The sequence below is a fragment of the Mesitornis unicolor genome, unplaced genomic scaffold, assembly GCF_000695765.1.
Source record: "Mesitornis unicolor isolate BGI_N332 unplaced genomic scaffold, ASM69576v1 scaffold53936, whole genome shotgun sequence".
NCBI lineage: Eukaryota > Metazoa > Chordata > Aves > Mesitornithiformes > Mesitornithidae > Mesitornis > Mesitornis unicolor.
The window spans coordinates 1-18,443 of record NW_010194066.1 but is presented as its reverse complement, the minus strand read 5'-3'; the positions used below and the strand labels follow the sequence as shown (position 1 = coordinate 18,443).

Below are 18,443 nucleotides of genomic sequence, written 5' to 3'. Positions count from 1 at the left end.
ATTGTCTTTCACTGAACTGGCCAATCTGAGTTCAAGTTGGGCTTTGGCCTTTCTGATTTTCTCCCTGCATAATTTCACTTCATCCTTGTAGTTTTTTAAAGTTGCTTGCCCCTTCTTCCAAGATTTGTAGGCTTCCTTCTTTCTCTTAATGTGCACCCGCATATCGCTGTTTAACCAAGCCGGGTTCTTTCCCCACCGACTCGATTTCCGAGACACAGGGACAGCTCGCTCTTGTGCTGTCAAGATTACCTTCTTGAGGACCTCCCAGCCCTCTTGGGCACCCTTGCCCCCAAGGACTGTCTCCCAAGGGATCTCATTGACCGACTTCCTGAACAGTTCAAAGTCAGCCCTCCGGAAGTCCAGGGTGGCCATTCTGCTGGCCGCCCTCTTCACCTCTCCTAGCACTGAGAATTCCGCCATCTCATGGTCGCTGTTTCCCAGGCACCCTCCAACCCTCACATTGCCCACAAGGCCTGTAACATAAAACTCCATGTAACATAAAACATACATGTAACATAAAACACCAGAATACTGTTTCTAGCAATCAGGAGTTAAGATTTATTCATTTATATTTCAGAATTTGCTGCCTCTTTGACTTACCAATTGCTTTTTTCAGAAGTGATACTTCATTACCACAAAGAAATGCTCAATGGACATAACTGGGTAAATCACTTTTTCTAATATTCATGAATCTAAACTATAGGTACCAGAAATAAAGGTACCTGAGCTGCTCAGGAAAGTCACGTGGTGCAATCACACCAGAGAAGAAGAGGAGAACAACAAGTACTGGAATGGCAGCCTGGATGCTTCCTAGCCTTAATCTCCTGAGCTGCTTTAAATCTTAAAGCAGCAGCTTCCAGTCTTTTCTGTCTCATTGATATTGCAGGTAACAAGTAACAACTACAAGCACCTCTGGTCAATTCCTTTCAATGCACCCTGCTGCACCACTAATCTTTAGTCCAAATTCTTCATTTCCTATAGCTAATTTTCCAACCAAAACCCTGTCGGTGAGAAACAGGTTGGAGACCTTTCTTTACAGTACAGTCATGATAACTCAACCAAGCTACAATCATTTTTCTCTTACACATTGCTCTGGCTCAGTGATGGGAACAGTCTTGTCTGTAACTCCTCTGTGCACCTTGTTTAGGACGTTTTAATTTCAGACCCTTTAGGAATTATATAATGCTTCACATCTAAGAAGAGAAGTTATAAAACATCAAATTTTATCTAAAAGGTTATTTATCGTTATTTCATTTATACAAAGAATTTCTCTATAGACAAGTAACTCATCAGGAATATGAGAAAAAAATCCAAATACTAACCAAAGTCTTTCTTCCAATCAGAAACTTCTTTGAAAACATATTTTTTAGAATTATCACCTCTGCAAATGGATTTTTAACAGAAGTCATTGTATTGGAACAGTTCACAAATTCAGGAGAAAGCCATTAGACACAGGTTCTTGTGTTCATGCAAGAATGGACTCAGTTACCCAGCAGGTATTCTTGCTTCTGTCTCTCTTCAGATGAACCCTTTCAAATATAAATGAAGTGGAAAAAAACATTACCTGTCTGATTAAGCAAATTAGCTGATCCTTCCAAATTAGACCATCCTTCATTGTCATATGCAAATCTAAAAGGCCAGATCATAGCAGAGAAGTCTCTTTTTGGAACCTCAAAAAAATAAATGGAAAAAAGTTTTGACTTTTGTGTGTTATACCTCTGCAGTCAACAACATAAGATACATGGTGCCAAAAAAGACAAACAAGAAGAGATGTTTTAACCAATATACTTTCCTAACAAAGCTGTCAGGATTACAGAAGACTTTAGGCATTCTGGAGAAAAATCTGCTATTAACAAGAGGAGGAAAATCATCATAGTTAAAGTGAATTTGGGCAAGTAACTGTAATAAATGAATATGAAAGATACTATAATTTTTTTCATCTAAGAGGAACTATGCACTTTCTTCCACATTATAAGGTACTACAGACCTGGATGAGTTCTAAAAAGAAAGCCAACTTTAAATGGCTGTATGCATGTGTCAATATACGCATGTGCATGCACACACACTCAGACACACAATTCCTACTTGGCTCTCATCACCATTTCTGCATCTTTTCCTGCATTTGTCATCAGTGATTTCTCTAATAAAAAAATTACCAACAGGAATACATGTCAAGAGCAAGTTTCAAAGGACTAGTTCCAAACTGCCACCAAAAGAAAAAAATCTAATTCATAATTGCAACCACCTGCATCAATTGTATCTTAGTAATCAATTACATCACAGAATGGAAATATGTTAATTTATATCTGATCAAAACAGCTCTAATTTTGAGTTAAAATTACTAAATATGCAAGCAACATGCTCAGACAACTTGTAAGCAATCTAAATGCTAAACTTTGAGAACATTAGGCATCTTAATTGTTACTATCATGCAATACCTATTTTTTTTGCCAGAGAGAAAAATGCAATCTTCCTATTTTTATCCAATTTCTGTAACCAGTCTAACCAACCAACTTTTCAAAAAGGCTTAGTTCAGACTTGTGTATATACATATCTTGTTAAAGAGATGCAGAATACCTGCCAAACGACATTAAGCAGTGTTAGCAGGATGATGTAGCTCTTAAGTTATATTTCATAAATTTCATAGATAGAATTCCTTCAGCTGGAAGGAACCTCAAGAGTTATCTGTTCAAACTTCCCTGATATAAGATCTGGCTGCTAACAGCATTGTCCAGTCAAGTTTTGAATATGATTCAAATAAACTCATTTATAAAAGTAACATTCAAATTGAATGTATGAGGCAAGCATCTCTCAGGTTTTCAGAATATTTTTTTCCTTCATAGCAGCACTACAAATCTCCAAAGACCCAGACATTTCCCACGTTCAACATGAATTTTTAAATTAAACTTTTTGCATCTTCATTTCTGCATTATTGTTGCTGCATACTTGGATGCTTGTACAAAGGCTTCTTCAGCACCAGCCAACACTCCTAAGATACCATTCGTGCATTTTACTGTAGATTGGAAAGAATTGGTCTGAACATGCAGCGGAGGGTCAGAACTGTGTAGTGATGTGAGCCACAACAGGCTCTGCCTCCTCATGCAGGAAGGATGTCACCTTTTTCACAGACACACTACTCACCCCTTGGCCTAACTTCTTCTGGTAAGTTTTATAACGTAGACCCAATCCTAGCAAACCAACACCAACAGACAGCCACAATACTTGAAAGAGAGAAACACAGAAAAGTTGTTTCTTAAAGCAAGAGAAAATGTTATTATTGTAGCTAAACAAAACTGGCTATGCTGTTATTCTAAGGTGTGCTACTCATAGAATGGGAAAAGTATACATTTACATTTACATATATGCCAGTGATAACACTGTTCCAAAGAGTATCTATATGTGTGCAGAATAAATGTATGCAACACAACAGGCTGAGCAGATATTATACATCAAAACTCCTTGGAATATTTGTGTAAAAACAATACCTATTGGAGAATTCATTACAGGAGGTAAGAGCATCATGTAAGCCTTCCAGTGTTTTCCTTTCTGTGTTCCAGGTATGCATTTGTAGTATACAATTTTTATTTTGTATTAATACAATGCATAGCAGAAAATTTAGTTTACTTCACAAGCCTTCAGTTGCCAGAAAGATGAGATCCCTGCCAGACCTCCAGAGCAGTCCTTTGTTTGACACATTCTTGGAAAGGCACTGGGGCTCCACAGAATGCATATTCAGAGCTTTTCCATTGCTCCTGTAGCCTTCCAAATGACCACAGTGGACAATTAAAAGCACTCAGAGTTTGGCACATTGTAATTTGATGATCAAACCCCTCTGCAGGTACTTCATTTACACAGTGCCATATGATATCTACCATGATTTCATTAATTTCAGTTTATTCTTTCATCAAATTTTTAAACAGATATGTAATTATTGTAATACAAGTTTTCTGGAACAATTTTGTGTAAAATTTTACCATGGATGACGTCCGAAGAAAGGGCATGCTGTTTATATCACTAAATACCAAGCAATTTCATACTCTGCAAGATGCAAAGGTACTTGAAGGAGAAGCTGAGAAACAATACAAGCCTGGGCATTAAATAAGAGAGTTACTGTTGTAATGTCACAAAATCAGCTGAGCAATGGCTATGCTTTCTGACAGACAGTATTTTGAAGTATTTACTCACTTCCGTGAAATGTTTCTAAGTAGTAATATTTAAACCACTTGCATTGGTGCTCACATTGCCTCTAAAACAAACTCTCAGGGGCCACGTTCTTCTAGCCTCAGAATATATAGAGTAAAAAGTAAGCTAACAATGAAAACAAATCTGAATCCAAAACAACTGTAGAGAAATACTTGAAAACATCATGTGGAGATATTCCAGAGGTTTAAACACCAGAAGCGGTAAAAACTCAAACATCTGGAAAGCTGGATCCCTAGGCATAGCTCACAGGCAGGAGGTGACAAAGGATTAATGAGGATAGGATGGTCTGAACGTGCAGCAGGGCATCAGAATTGTGTAGCGATGCCAATCACAACAGGCTTTGCCTCCTCATGCAGGAAGTATGTCACATTATACAGCAGCTCCTGGGCCAGCTGAGTTCCATCCCACTGCCATCCAGCTCACACAGCCTTATAAAGGGTGTCACACTGAACTGCTTCAAAATCAATATACTGAATTGGCTGAGAAATCATTCATACCTTTTGTATACACACGCAATAAACCCCAAGACCCAGAGAGGTGTCCTTCTCAACCGCCAAAATGAAGTCACAAATTATGCCAAATCCATTTTTACACTTTCTTTTTTCCCCCAATTCATTTTTTTGGTCTCCATTTAATATATTCTATAAGAACTAGCCTCTCTCAACCATAATCACAGTGAAGCAGCTCCTCAGTTAGTATATGTCATCACTAAAACTAGAACTAGGGCAATACCATCTACAAGTCTGGCTCTAAAACTAGAACCAAACAACCATTTCTAAAACATCTGAGCAAAATACCACTGTATTACTCTTTTTCCTCAGACCATTCCTAGGGTCACAGAAGAAAGGAGATAAAATCATACTTACGTAGTTTAAAATAGTTTTTACTTTTTTTGAATAATGGCTTTTGGTCGCTTTTCACTTCAAAGACTGAGCTAAGGTCTCTCTTGGGTCCTGTTAGAAAGTCTACCCCAATACATAACATGATAAACCCTGTAAAAATATAAGTCATTAGTTTTTTCATAGAGCATTAACATATTGAACATTGCTCATAAATGCACCATTTATAAATTCCCAGCTGTTGTGTTACATTCAACCATATGGCTCCAATAACAAAGACAGTTCAAAGCACAAACACAGATAAATGCCATACTCAATGTAGTAATTCAGGCAATATGAGATTTATCAATAGAGAAGATCCTACTCATCATTGTCACAGTGTTCACCTCACCTATGCCTGCAGCACTTCAAACATTTTTAATTTACATTGTTATCCTTATTGACACAAGCATTGCTTCCAACAAAATAGGCTAGTGACATTAAACATGCCACTAATGATAAACATTTCAAAACAGTAGGATTGCAATAAGAATTCAAAGCTAAAAGATTATTTTAAATGCTAGTGAACACCTGTTTCACACAAAAATATTGAAGTTCAAAATAATATTGTTTGTTGGCTTTTTTTTCAAGTCAGCTGCTGCTAAGATTTAATACACCTGAAGCAGCCTTATTAAGCCTGCTTTATGCTGATGACTGAAGAGCAGACCAGTATCCAACCCCTTCACTTTATGAACTCTACTCTGAACTACAGTGAGCTCCAAAATACAGTCCACCTTTGGGTCTTTCAGGATGAGCACCACATGGGCTACTAACTCTAATGTAACTTACAGCTGTTCCTGCTCTTCCATTGCAACCTAGCAGCAGCCTAAGGATCATTTTGTAGTCCCCAGCATCAGCTGCATTGGGTGCTAACAGAGCAATCCTCAGAACCTGTCTCATTATTCACTACAGAAACACACAGATATTATAACTCTGCTGGTACTACTGGGTCCCACTACTGCATCTTTTATCAGGCTTTTGCTACTACTGAAATATTTGTTTAAATCCATGTTTTCCCCTCCCCCATTCATGTACCAATTGAGAGAACAATAAAAACAAAAATATTTTAATGCTTTGATCTGGGGCAAAGTAGCAAATCAGCAAATCTTTCAGCAAACCTCCCCACCTTTCTGTATCCTAACACCAACTTCCACAAATCTCAAGCATGCTTAGCCAGCTCTCTCAAGCAAAGGTTGATTTGCAGTACAGTTTCAGGGTATTACATCAAAAAAAAGGCCAGCACATGGTAAATAAATTATGCAGAAATGCTTCCAGGCCCCTATCCACAGCTATAACTCTCAGTTCAGCCCAGTGCTTTTAAAGTTTGCAGGAATTAACCTGGACAAGAGCAATTAAGTTATATCTACATATTACAGAACCTTGAAATAACAGCTTGATGAAAAAAATACATTGTTAGCAGCTGTGCTTTTTAAGAACAGAGAACTAAACACACCATAGATACATTTTAAAAGCTAGTAAGCAACTGTTGCACTGCACTGGGATGGTATCTTGTCGATAGGTACAATCTTTCAGACCAATAGTACAAGCTCTTTTCCCACCACTTATGAACTAAAGGATCCAATTACCTGCAAAGAAAATGTGGGAGTATAATGAAATGGGTAAGAGATCTGCTGTAGATGGTATATGTCATTGTGGAAGAGTTAATTAACTATAGAAGTCTTGTTTCATTTCAGAGTTATAGCTGAAGATAAAAATAACCATTACTCAGTATTTTCTTATTGCTCTTACTTGCTACATTAGTTGCAGTGAAAGTTTGCAAACCAGGAAGCTGAGTCCAGTGCAGTGAAGGGAGCATACACAAAACCTTTCTCAAAGGGAGACTAATTCAAAGCTGTGAAAGTTGATGGAAGACCAAGCAGTATGTTACATCACAGTAAGGTAGCACAGAAGATTTGAATATAATGATCTTACTTTTATAATCACTTTTCCTGGTGCAGTTCCCTACCCAAACTGGTAAGAGAAAGGCAGGATATTGAACAGGAAGAGAAAGCAAGAAATAGCACTTGCACCTGAAAGAAAGCAGAAGAAAACAAGCAGTTTGCCAGAAAGCCAAGCTGTAAAGGAAGAAGCACAGCAACAAATATACAATCTCATGGTATAATTAGCAAATCTTTGATAAGCAATAGGGTGGCATCAAAAAGAAAGAAACTGGATTCTCAGATGAGATATAAACTCATCTAGTGTCAACAGCTCAGACGGGTTCAGTTCACAGTTTTCTTTTTACCAAAGAGAAAGTTCGGGTCATATCTGTTTTGCTATTCAGTGATCATGTCAGGTGAATTAATCACAAGTGTGTATTTCAAAGGAAGTGACAGAGAGGGATTTTATATAACAGCTTTTCTTTTGTCAAAGCATAACTCAGGAAAGCATTTGACACTCCTCTACCACATGCTTTCCTCATATAACTTCAAAAAATAAAATTAAATTAATTGAGATAACTGTTTCTATGGACCCCTAGAGTGCTTTCAGAACAAAGAAAACTGCAATAAAGGTTTAACAAATAAAGGAACTCTCTTCAAAACATACTAAACTGAAATGCTGCATGTGATGGCTGTAACATATGAAACACATATGGAGACTAAGAAACTGGAGTGACAGAAAGTAGTTGCAAAGACATTTAGGAAATCCACAACCATTGGACCAGCAAGTCAAGCACAGCATTCATTAATCCTTTTCAAACAAAACATAGGATAATGGGTCACATTTTAAAATATGCCACACACTTAGCCTAAGACAATGTTTGACACTGTTTAAATACAATTAGTGAAATATGCTATTAAGACACATTAGTACCTACTAAGAATATAATTCTGGAGACAAAACCAGAAAGGGTTGGTTTTATTTCCACCTCCCCACCTTTATCAAGGGATCATTTTGCTAAAAATTTTATAATTGCTCACCTCAGTTTTTCCTAACTGACAAATACCTGACAATTTGTTTTCTTTCTCTCCTGCTTGCATGTTTCTGACACTGCAGGCTTATCAAGATTCCTCCGAACATGCTGGTGGGTTCACAAAGTATAAGGTAGAGCCACATGGAAATCAAGCTCAGGTCTCAAATGCAGACAAGCTAGATCAGCAGGATGCTGCATTTTGCTCCTCAGAGCAGGGTGAAATGATACACTGATTATGTTACAGTCCCAGTAACACAGTCTTCATAAAAATGTAGTTTCTGGAAACTCAGGTGTTTATCTGAAGTACCATACTGTTATCTTAGGTAGCAGTCATACAGGTGCATCCACACCCTAGATTGCAGCCATATTTTTAGGTTGACTGATTAACAGATCTCTTCCTCAGTTGTGTACTGAATTATCAGACTTTTTTTTTCACTTCGTCATTTTCCCTCAACTGAATTCCATTTCGAGTCCACATTTTAAACTATTTCTAACAGTAAAGAAACAAATAGATTATTTTTTGCACGTCTCTGTTCTATTTCTCATAGAAACTCTTATCATAGTAAACCAAACAGAGCATTTGGAAAGACTATTTATATACTAGATACATTTTAAACATCTGGTTGAGGCTAAAGCAAGCATATTTGTATTTGTTCATAGTCATAAACATACCTAAAAGAAGATGAGAGCTTTCTCTAATATAAATTCCTCCAGGTACAAATTTATAAGCTGTACACCATACACAGAAGAATAATTCAAGAACATAAGCAAACATGGCTGTACTCATGACTTTCCCAGGATGCAGACAGCTAACAAAGCATCCAGCCACTTGAGGCCACACACACATGGTAAAGACAGCCAGAATATTGCCTGCAACAGCAGCACTCCAGGTGTGTAAATAAAGGAGACCGATCGAAGATGCTAAACCTGTGAAGGGATAGAAAAGAACAGAGTAAGTCACAGTCAGGTATATTATCTGCCGCAACCTTTTCCCCATTCTGTCTAGGAAAAAAAAAGAGCTAAAAAAAATTACAACTGTGCTTTGCAGCCATGAGAACTGCATCACTAAGACAGTTATTCCCAATAGTCAAAGACAGCCTTTTAGTTTTCCAAGTATGTCATTCTCTTAAAGCTCGCCTATTCAGCTGAAAACAGTGCAGCAAAAAGACAGGAGAAAAATATCTTCAAGAGCCAAAACTGAACAGTTTTTCTTACACAGAGCTCTCCCAGCACAACAGAGGGATGATGCAGTTTTTACAAGATTTACAAGTCTGCCTGTTATGAACCTCCTTTAGCATAATATAGAAATAATCAAATAGGTTAATGTGAAAAGAAAACGTATCTTTCCCTGATCATCTCTTTTAGACAACCAATATGATGAGCAAGAAAACAACTATTAATCTTTTACTAATCGCAAGATCCTTGATTTACTACACTGTCTTTGACTGTGATGGGATTTGACCCCAGAAAAAACATTAACAACCACAGAGGCTCCCTATAACAGGACAACTTCATTTTAAATCTTTACTGTAGGTAAGAAAATGTTTACCAACTTTCACATAATGACAGCAAATGTATACAAACATTTTTAATCTTTTACCCTTATACATCAAGGTTCTGAGCATTTTAGAATACAGTGCTTGAATCAGCTAAAGAACCATTCTCTACTTGTTTTAAATTAGCAACGTGCGTACATAAAAAAATCAAATACTCACATTACAATCTGCAGACACATTTCTCAAAACTAACACCTGCACCAAAAGGTAAATTATTTGGGCAACTGACAGTTTAAGCACTGTCATCTCTTATGCCTTTATTGTGACTTTCCTGATATTTAATACTTTATTTTGGTTCCTGACTAGAAGAAACTCAGTTTGCATTAAATTTATTGTCTTCAAGGTTGTGATTCAAAATTACTTGAAAGTATTGGCTCTTAAATGCTCCAAAAGAGAAGGTAAGAAAAATAGCAAAACATAACTTATCATTTCCTTTGGTCTCTGTATTTTGATATGTCCCAATTTATTATTAAACATTTGTAGGACGTACTGCTTTGTCTTCTTGATATAAACATCTACAAACAATTAGCTAAGACCTAAAAACAGAAGCAGATCTATGAGTTGGTTTTTTGTTGTTTTGGTTTTTTTGGGGTTTTTTTTAACTGTATTTATACCACTAAATTTCACTCAAATGGGCGTACAAATTGAACCAAGCTGCCTCCATCCATTCATGCTGAGAGGGTATGGAAAACACACCTCTACATAATTCAAGAGAAGAATTATTTCCATCTCCTCCTACTTGCTCCATGCATAGCTTGCTCCACAGCATAGCTATACCATCCACCTGAAAACGGCTGTCCAGATCCAACACTTGAATCCCTCTTCCCACCACCCAAGACCCACTGTATGCACACCGACTCCCAAATATATTGCTCCAGCGTAACTGCTTTGATGTTCATACTACTTTACTGCCTGGAGATCTTGGCAGCTAAGGAGACAGGAGGCAAGTGTGCCTCTAGGTGAACTGCTCATTAAATTACAAGTTATTGTGCCTCCTGCAGAATCAAGAGGCTTGCATCATCTCAACCCCATAACCCTCAATGCAGCCTTACACAATGCAGATGGTGAGAACCAAGATCCTACTCATGGGAACAGAACCTCAATGGGGGCTTCTGAGGAGAGCAAAACTGCTGTGCAATGGCCTGGAGATTTGGCTTGTAACCCTTAGTCAACTGGTCAGACGTATGTATACTACAGTCAGTGACAGAGAAAAAAACCGTTTTGATTAGCAATTGAGTTTTCTGAGATGTGGTATAGGGCCAGAAGGCTTGAGTAAAAGGAATAAGGTAATAGAAACAACTCTGCTCAGGGTTTACACCTACCTACAAGAAACCAGGCAACACTGGTGACAGAAGACCAACTCCAAAATGAAAGCATCAGTCCATGAGCTAGGCTCAACAGAACCGTACCTCTAATACAACAAAAAAATAAAAAGAAATAACACATTAATATAATTTTTATAAACAACTGGCCTTAAAAAATAAAACTTCTAGATATAGAGAGAAAGATGCTTGATAATACTTTATAATCCTTTTATTGTAAACAGAGCTCAACTTGAGCACAAAATATCTTTCTCTCACACCCTTCTATATTTTCTTGCCTTTACAGGACTTATCAAACATCCAGTTGAAAATAATGGCAGTTTAGCATAACGTATAAGAGAGCTACGTTCAGCAGCACTCCACTGAAATACTGCATAGAAAAGGCAAAAAGAACTCAGAGTAAATGAGAGTGAGGAACCCACCCCAAACAGGAGTATTTTCTTCACACTAAAGAGGGGATCCTACAGCATCTAACAACACTTTCCGTCTTGAGTAGCTCTTGTGTATATTCATTCCAAATTATTAACTGCCTCACCTGCCTCTACACGTAATAATGAATCCGGTCTCTTTCTAGATTTTGGAACCTGAGTGAGCAACACACAGCAATAAGACTAAATTCTTAGTAATCAAAACCTCTGCAGAATTATACATTTTAATATTGCACACAGTTTACTTATTTTATCTGTGTGCATCTCTGATGTACAATCTTTCCTACCATCTCATCTCTGAAGTTAACTGCTAGAGTAATTTACTGCCTGTTATAGATGCACTCCATTCATAAGTCCTTGAACCTAAGTTCTAATTTAAGAATTGCTTTGCAATGTGGCAAATCAAGTTTTTTATTGCTGAAATAAAAATCACGCTGTATTAGAAAATTTTAAAATTTATTGGTATAGACACAATGGTCAGAGGTATCTGAAAGCAAGACTGAGTCCACAGGTCCTCTGTGTGAAGTATCTTGTACCCATTTTATTCTGTGTAAGTTCTTATACCATCATCTGGTAGATTTTTAATTTGTTACCCACTACAGCACTGGCTTTTGATTATTGCTTTGTTTAAATAAATATAATTTAAAAACACTTACCCATATGGATTAGGATCTGGACCTGTATATGGATGTCCGCTTACCGCCCATCTAGAAATCAGTGAGACCTCCCCAAATATCCACAGGGTGAGGAACATGAGGCTGCCAAAAGCAATCCCTGACAAAAGCCAATGAGAGTGGAAAACAGTCTCTTTAACTGCATTACCAGTTTTGTTTGTTTCTTGTTTCCTCTTGTCTCCACCTAGAATAACAATAGAAATACATCTAAGCAAACTGTCAATTCCTATTAGAAAGGGTTACTGAGAAAAAAGAAACAGCCAAGATCACAAAATTACCAAAATACATTAGTGTCTCGAACACAAAAGCTAACTTATCTGATCATTCATGGAAACTGATAAAACAAAAAATCTCTAACAACATTCCTAGGTCTGTCAGGAAAAGCTACTTGCCTCAAATGTACAAAAATGGCAACCTGCCCATATGATCATTCTTCATACTACTGGAATTTAAATAATTAAATTTGTAGGAAAGTTGTTAGAATTTGTTCAGAGGATTCTGTTCTCTGAAACTCTAAACTCTGGTAAGAGCAAAACCTGACACTGTCAAAGAAGCCAGAAATAAACTCCTTTCCCTCTCGTCTTTTTCCATGCACTTTAGCTCTTCTCTCATCTAAGGAGAAAACAGCACCTTTAATTGCACAGACATTTTGCTTTGCCACCTAGGAAGAGGACAGATTGCTTTCCTAATCTCCTGCAGTAGGTTTCCTTTCTAAATTATGCTGAAAGCTCAGGCTTAATTTATGTCATGTAATGCAAGTCTATAAACAATACACATGATGCCAATTTATATCCACTTACACATAGGTAAGGTCTTATCTTTCAATTAACTCATTCAGGCTATACTGAGAAGGAAGGAACTTCTCAGGATTTAACATGAGCTGCCTTAACTAACTTCCTTGACAATACTACTCTCTGCAAGTGTGCTTAGCTTATGCCAGCCCCCACTGCTGTGTACTCTGTCCAGGCACTCCAAGAACTCAGGCAAATTTTGACCAGGACAACTTGTCTGCTCTTCCAATTCTTTCAGATTATTTTGCCACATCAGCTGTTCCCCAGCTTTGTCCTGTCTCTCCTTCTCTGTCAAAGATTTGCACTGGCAGAGAAACTCAAAGAGCAGACTGAACTAAGAAAATAAAACAATACCACAGATGTTTCATGTTGGAATGAGGATAACCCATTCTGGTTTTATTGGTCTAGGTTATGCCTTTGTTTGCATTACTCTCACATTATTGGTATTGCAATTAGTTGTCAGTTCCAACACCAACTTAGTACAGTTTGTATGAATTGTGATATCGGTTCTGCCATGTTATGGGCAGAGGGAAGTACCCCATGGTTTCTAAAGTCTGCAATGCTCATGCATCAGGTCTAAAAACAGACTGTACTGGGGGAAAAAAAAACCCCAATAATCAAAACCCAGTGACACATAGATAGGTATAGCTTAGGATGTTTTCATAACTGCCATCTTTGCTGTAATATGCTTACCTGAGTAAATTCGCTCCACTGCTGCTATAAAACCAATTGTCAGTATGACAGTATTGGCAGCTTGTGAGCTCCACACTGGGTTTAGCGATGTATACCAGATACGAAGAACAAGGAGTATTATCTTGCCTAGAATGAAGCCCCACATCCTGATGAACCTATAAGAATCAGTTTTTGAAATACTGATGCATTTGAGAAAAAAAAAATCTTAAGTTTTGGGGGGTGGGGGGAGGGGGGGCAGAAAAAGAAAATACCTTTTCACATAAAGAAATATCAGTTACAATCCCATAAGTATAAGAAAATACCTTTGAAAACTGTTTCCTGACCACCATGTTACTGTTTGAACCAGCAATGAGGAGGAAACACCTGTAGCCAAGACGAATAGTCTAATTGTAGCATTTGGTGCCTGGTACGATGCTAAGCTTCCTACAAAAAAACCACACACACACAGAGGTTGCTTTAATGGGCAATAGAGATCAGGTAATAAGAATTTCCTGTGCATTCAGTTTTGTCTGTAATTTGAACAGCTACATCATTCATCTTAAAACACATTACACTATACATTTTTAAACAAATTAAAGAAATGTAAGTATAGATAGAAACTGGGTATATATGACACTGTAGTAATTACCATTTTCAGGAAAAAAATAACATTAAGCAATTATCCAAGACTGCAGCAACTGCTTTAATTTAAATGCTTATGGTCATTGATTCCAGAAATAGGATATATGGATAAAATATCTAAGCATACAGATATTCCTGAACAGTGCACTTATATAACTCAAAAGCCATAAAACTTTATGTATGGTGTATCTTTCTAAAAAGGATATGGTTTTTGCCACAGTGTACTCCTATAACTCAAAAGCCATATCCTTTCCAGAAAGGAGCCATCACTATGCATTGCACAAGGATTAGTAGGCAATTGCCTTATCGAGTGTGAACAAGGCTTTCTCTGGCCCTGAATCTGGTCTGGGAGTGATAATTAGCAGCCTGTTCCATCTTGTTACTGGGTATCATCACTCCCCCAGTCCCTGAAAGAGACTGTGCATGTGCTGTTTCCCACGCCACAGCGACCTCACTTTTATCAGCAGTCTTAAACTCTGCTAGCAGGTTCCCAAGTCAAGTGACTGTGGGTCACAAACTTTCTCACAACTTCAGTCAATGTGGCAAATTCTGGCCCAGGACCAATGACAAACAGCAGGAGAAGCAACCCTGTTTTGCTGCCAGCCATTTACTAAGTGGGTATGAGTCAAACTTGAAGAGACATTAAGAAAGGGAGGTCAGAAATGGAGCTGCTGATTCTGGCAATGCATCCTAGGAATCCTCCAACTGTCTATCTGCTCACTTTGTTCAGAGTAAAAGGTGCAAAGCTAAGAGCAAAGATGGTAAAATGAAATCAATGTGTAGTGATGATGTACTTGTATGGACTTTAGTAGAGTTTGCATGCACAACGCACACAGATTTCTGTCACTAAATAGTGATGAAATCTGCAACTCTGCCTCTTCAAATATTTCATCACTTGTGCTAGCCAGATTAAAGCTAGCGTGGGTTTGCCTACTTACAGCAGACACACCTTTTGTTGCTGAGCAAGTACTCCCAAAAAGTAAATATATCTATCCAAACACACAAATTTACTGCATATTTTCTGAATACATAGATTCAAATGGACACTACTACAGAGCAGTTGTTGGTTGGTTGGATGGTTTGTTTTTTTTAAGTGGAACACAAAATCAAGTAGTATGAAAGGATATAGAAATTAAAACAAAAGTTTTGGAGAAAATAAAGCTTCCTGAAAAGGCAAAAAGAAAGATGAATAAGGGAAGAGCCTTTTCCATTTAACAAACACCTCCAACCTCAAAAAAAACAAACCCCAAACAACAAACCAACAACAAAAAAACCCCAACTCAAATATTCTGGTTTTAGCTAAGCGTGAAAAATTTACAGATTTCTTGATTGTGAAATTGAAGACTGAATATTTCCAGTGGAATGAGGTGGAGCATGCATGGGGTAGATTGTTCTGCCTGATTTTGCCATGGCCTTTCTGAGAACAGAAAAAGATCAAAAGGAGAAAAAAGGAAGAAATGTAGAAGGAAAGAAAGCAGGAAGAATTGAGGAATAGGAGAAACAGCAGCGCAGCATGATAAGACAGAAATAATTTAAAAGAGAGACTGAAGGGATGAGAGCCAAGCCAAAAGATAGATATGGAAAAGTCCTAAAGACCAGTGCTGCCTATGCATGGGCATCTAGATAACATGAGAATCTACAGTAGGGAGGGCAAGGAGGGAGAGAGAGAGAGAGCGAGCATCAGACAAGGAGAACACAGAGCAATTACAGTAGAGCTGGGATAGAATACAGTGTAGACTTGTCAAGAGGTGTACACAATAAGAGTGTTTGAGAGATGGAAACAACAAGGGGATATGGTCACTGAGAGAACAGCTCCTGTTCAGGCAGGAATGAAGGGGAGATCGTATCTGCATACAGCAGTACTCAGGTTAGCTCAGGCTGAGGATGCGCACAGCTTCAGTCTCCCCATGCTCTGGCTCCTTCTATAACCACCTCCATTAACACATCTTTTCCCCAGATTACTACTGAGGGTGCTAGCATTTTGTTTGTAGTTAATATCTTCAGGAGCTTGCAATGCAGGCAAAGCAAAGAGGCGTAAACCAACAGACCTTACACACTACTATAACCTGTCACGGCTTCTTTACTTAGCATAACAAAAATTATACACGTTTAAGCAATTCCTTTATCTTTTGGTAAAGTGAACTAGTAAACACAGCAAGATGATCTGAAGGACTAATGTTAAATAAATATGGCAAATTTTGTGTTACTGTGATACCTGATGGAAGACAGAGTACAATTTGAAATGCTTACACTCATTCCTAGTTTCTAAATTAGCAGATCTTGTAGAAAGCAATACACTGCTGCAGGAAGCTGAAGTGGAACGTTCTGCTGAGTGAAAAGCTTATTTAAAAAAAAGTATTAGGACAGATATGATAGAAAGAGTAGAAAAAGAAAAGAATATGGTAAATTTATTAATCTAAACTGATTATGTCAAGAAACTGCGTTCAGTTCTAGTCTCTTCCTACAGATAAGGATCAAGAATTATTTTAAAAATAAATAATACAGGGGAAGTAAGCAAAATGGTCCTGTTCTGTCTTTTAACAGTAAAAGAGGAAAACTATATGGAAAGTGATTCTCTGATTATCATCTTAAACTGACAAAGGAGAAGCCAGGAACCACTACTTCTGAAACACACCACTTTGCAGCAGCATCTTCCCTCTACACAGGATGGAGACACTTATTTCTTTGAAGTTCATCCAGGTGTTGCAAATTCAATAGCAATAACTTGCTTCTGAATGTGGCTGTAGCTGCCAAACATTTTCCCAACAAACTTTCAGAAAAATCAGCAAGAGTCAAGATTTAAAAAGACTAAAGAGGGAATCTCAGCAAGTCTTGGCTTAGGGAAGAGCATGTGGAAAGTGTAGTGAGGCAGCTTTATCTTGAATTTAAGATCAAACTTTCTTCCTGTGTAACTGACAGTATGGGAGCCATCTCACATTTAGGATGAGCCTATAACTCCATCAATACACTACAGGCATATAAATAGATTTAAATTTTAAAAAAATCTTAAAAGAAAAAACTGTCTCAGAAACGAAGTTACCAAAAAGAACATTTCACTCACAGCAGATTGTTAATAATAGCCCCAAGTTGCTTTGTAGCATTGCATCCCTCCCCATTGTCACAGACACAAAACTGCTATACAACAAAAAACTGTTGTCTGTGCAATACTGAAAACAGTCTTCTTATTGAACATGATTTGCACTAAATTTAAAGCTTCTAGAAATAAAAACGAAATTAGATTTGCCTTTAATTATGCAGTACTGGCCTAAAAAAACAACACAATGGATGCAAACAATATTCCTCTGACCACATCTGAGAGAAGAACAAAATCATGAGTCTGGGAGAGCAATTCGGAACATTTATTCTTATGCTTTGATATCAAGGTGGAATTTATACCTCACTGCAGTGCATACTTACCAACCATAGCCAGTCTCAGAAGGGCTAGGATGTACTTATTGTTAGCCAACCTCCAAAAAGGGTCAATTATCAATAACACTGGAGAAAAGAAGGCAACAGCAAAAACTTCTAGACCTGTGAGTGCCAGTGTTTGAAGTGGGAAGTAATAGATCATCGGTGGCAGTGCATGGTAAAGAGACCAGGAAATGTAGCCTAAAAAAAAACCAGAAACAAACCAACCCCACCATACATTTTCTACAGCATGGTTTCCTTGAGATTACTTAAAAATTTAACACTTTACACTTCTAAATATAGAATCTCAAATGTATTTGAAAGTAGTTCAAGTAACAATAGACACATTCTGTAAAGAAATATTTGCTATTTCAAGTTAAATGAACACATTATCCAAGAAAATAGTGGATGAGAAGAAAACAGCTCTTTCCCCACTCAGTACTTCCTACTTTGATGTTCAGTGAAGGAGCGCTCAATCTAGGAGAAGGTCAGTGTTCTGAGGGAACAATGCTGGCTAAGTAAGTAGTCCACCCACAGTCCCAGGGCTCCTCAAAGACAGATTAGTGGCTACCTGAATTACTCTAGTGCCCCTGAAGACACCTTACCTAGGCACACTAGCACTACGCTACTATTTTCTACACTTTCTACAGGAGATGGGCCAAGATCTGGTGACCCCCCCTCAGCGCGGTGTCCTGCTCGGGGCAGTGCTGCCCAGTTCGGTCCCGGCTCTGCAAACACTTGCGCCAGCACTCAGCTGAGGGCATACAGTAACCCCTAGGTTACTGAGACAAAAGGCACTTCAGCAATAGAAGAAAACAAACAAACAAAAAAAGATACCCAAAGAAGAACACTCAGCAGTGACCATTATTTCCTCATTTCCAGCGGACGAGCTTATTTTGAAGCACCTCTAACGGGCAACGTCTCACTGCAGACTAAGCCCCACCGTGCTACGGGC

General features: G+C 37.9%; 1 protein-coding gene across 1 annotated transcript; it reads right to left on the bottom strand.

Annotated features, from left to right (window-relative positions):
• Positions 1-156: 156 nt before the first annotated feature.
• On the bottom strand, positions 157-17,687 carry LOC104534581 (PGAP2-interacting protein-like; the record flags this gene model as incomplete). The annotated part of the gene is made up of 10 exons (XM_010187652.1): positions 17,498-17,687; positions 13,762-13,882; positions 13,460-13,614; positions 11,958-12,159; positions 10,874-10,962; positions 8,668-8,922; positions 5,070-5,195; positions 3,142-3,221; positions 1,565-1,670; positions 157-473 (listed from the first exon to the last, which is right to left on the bottom strand). Coding segments are annotated over exons 1-10 (1,605 nt in total), but the record flags the coding sequence as incomplete, so codon positions are not given.
• Between the last annotated feature and the right edge of the window lie 756 nt (positions 17,688-18,443).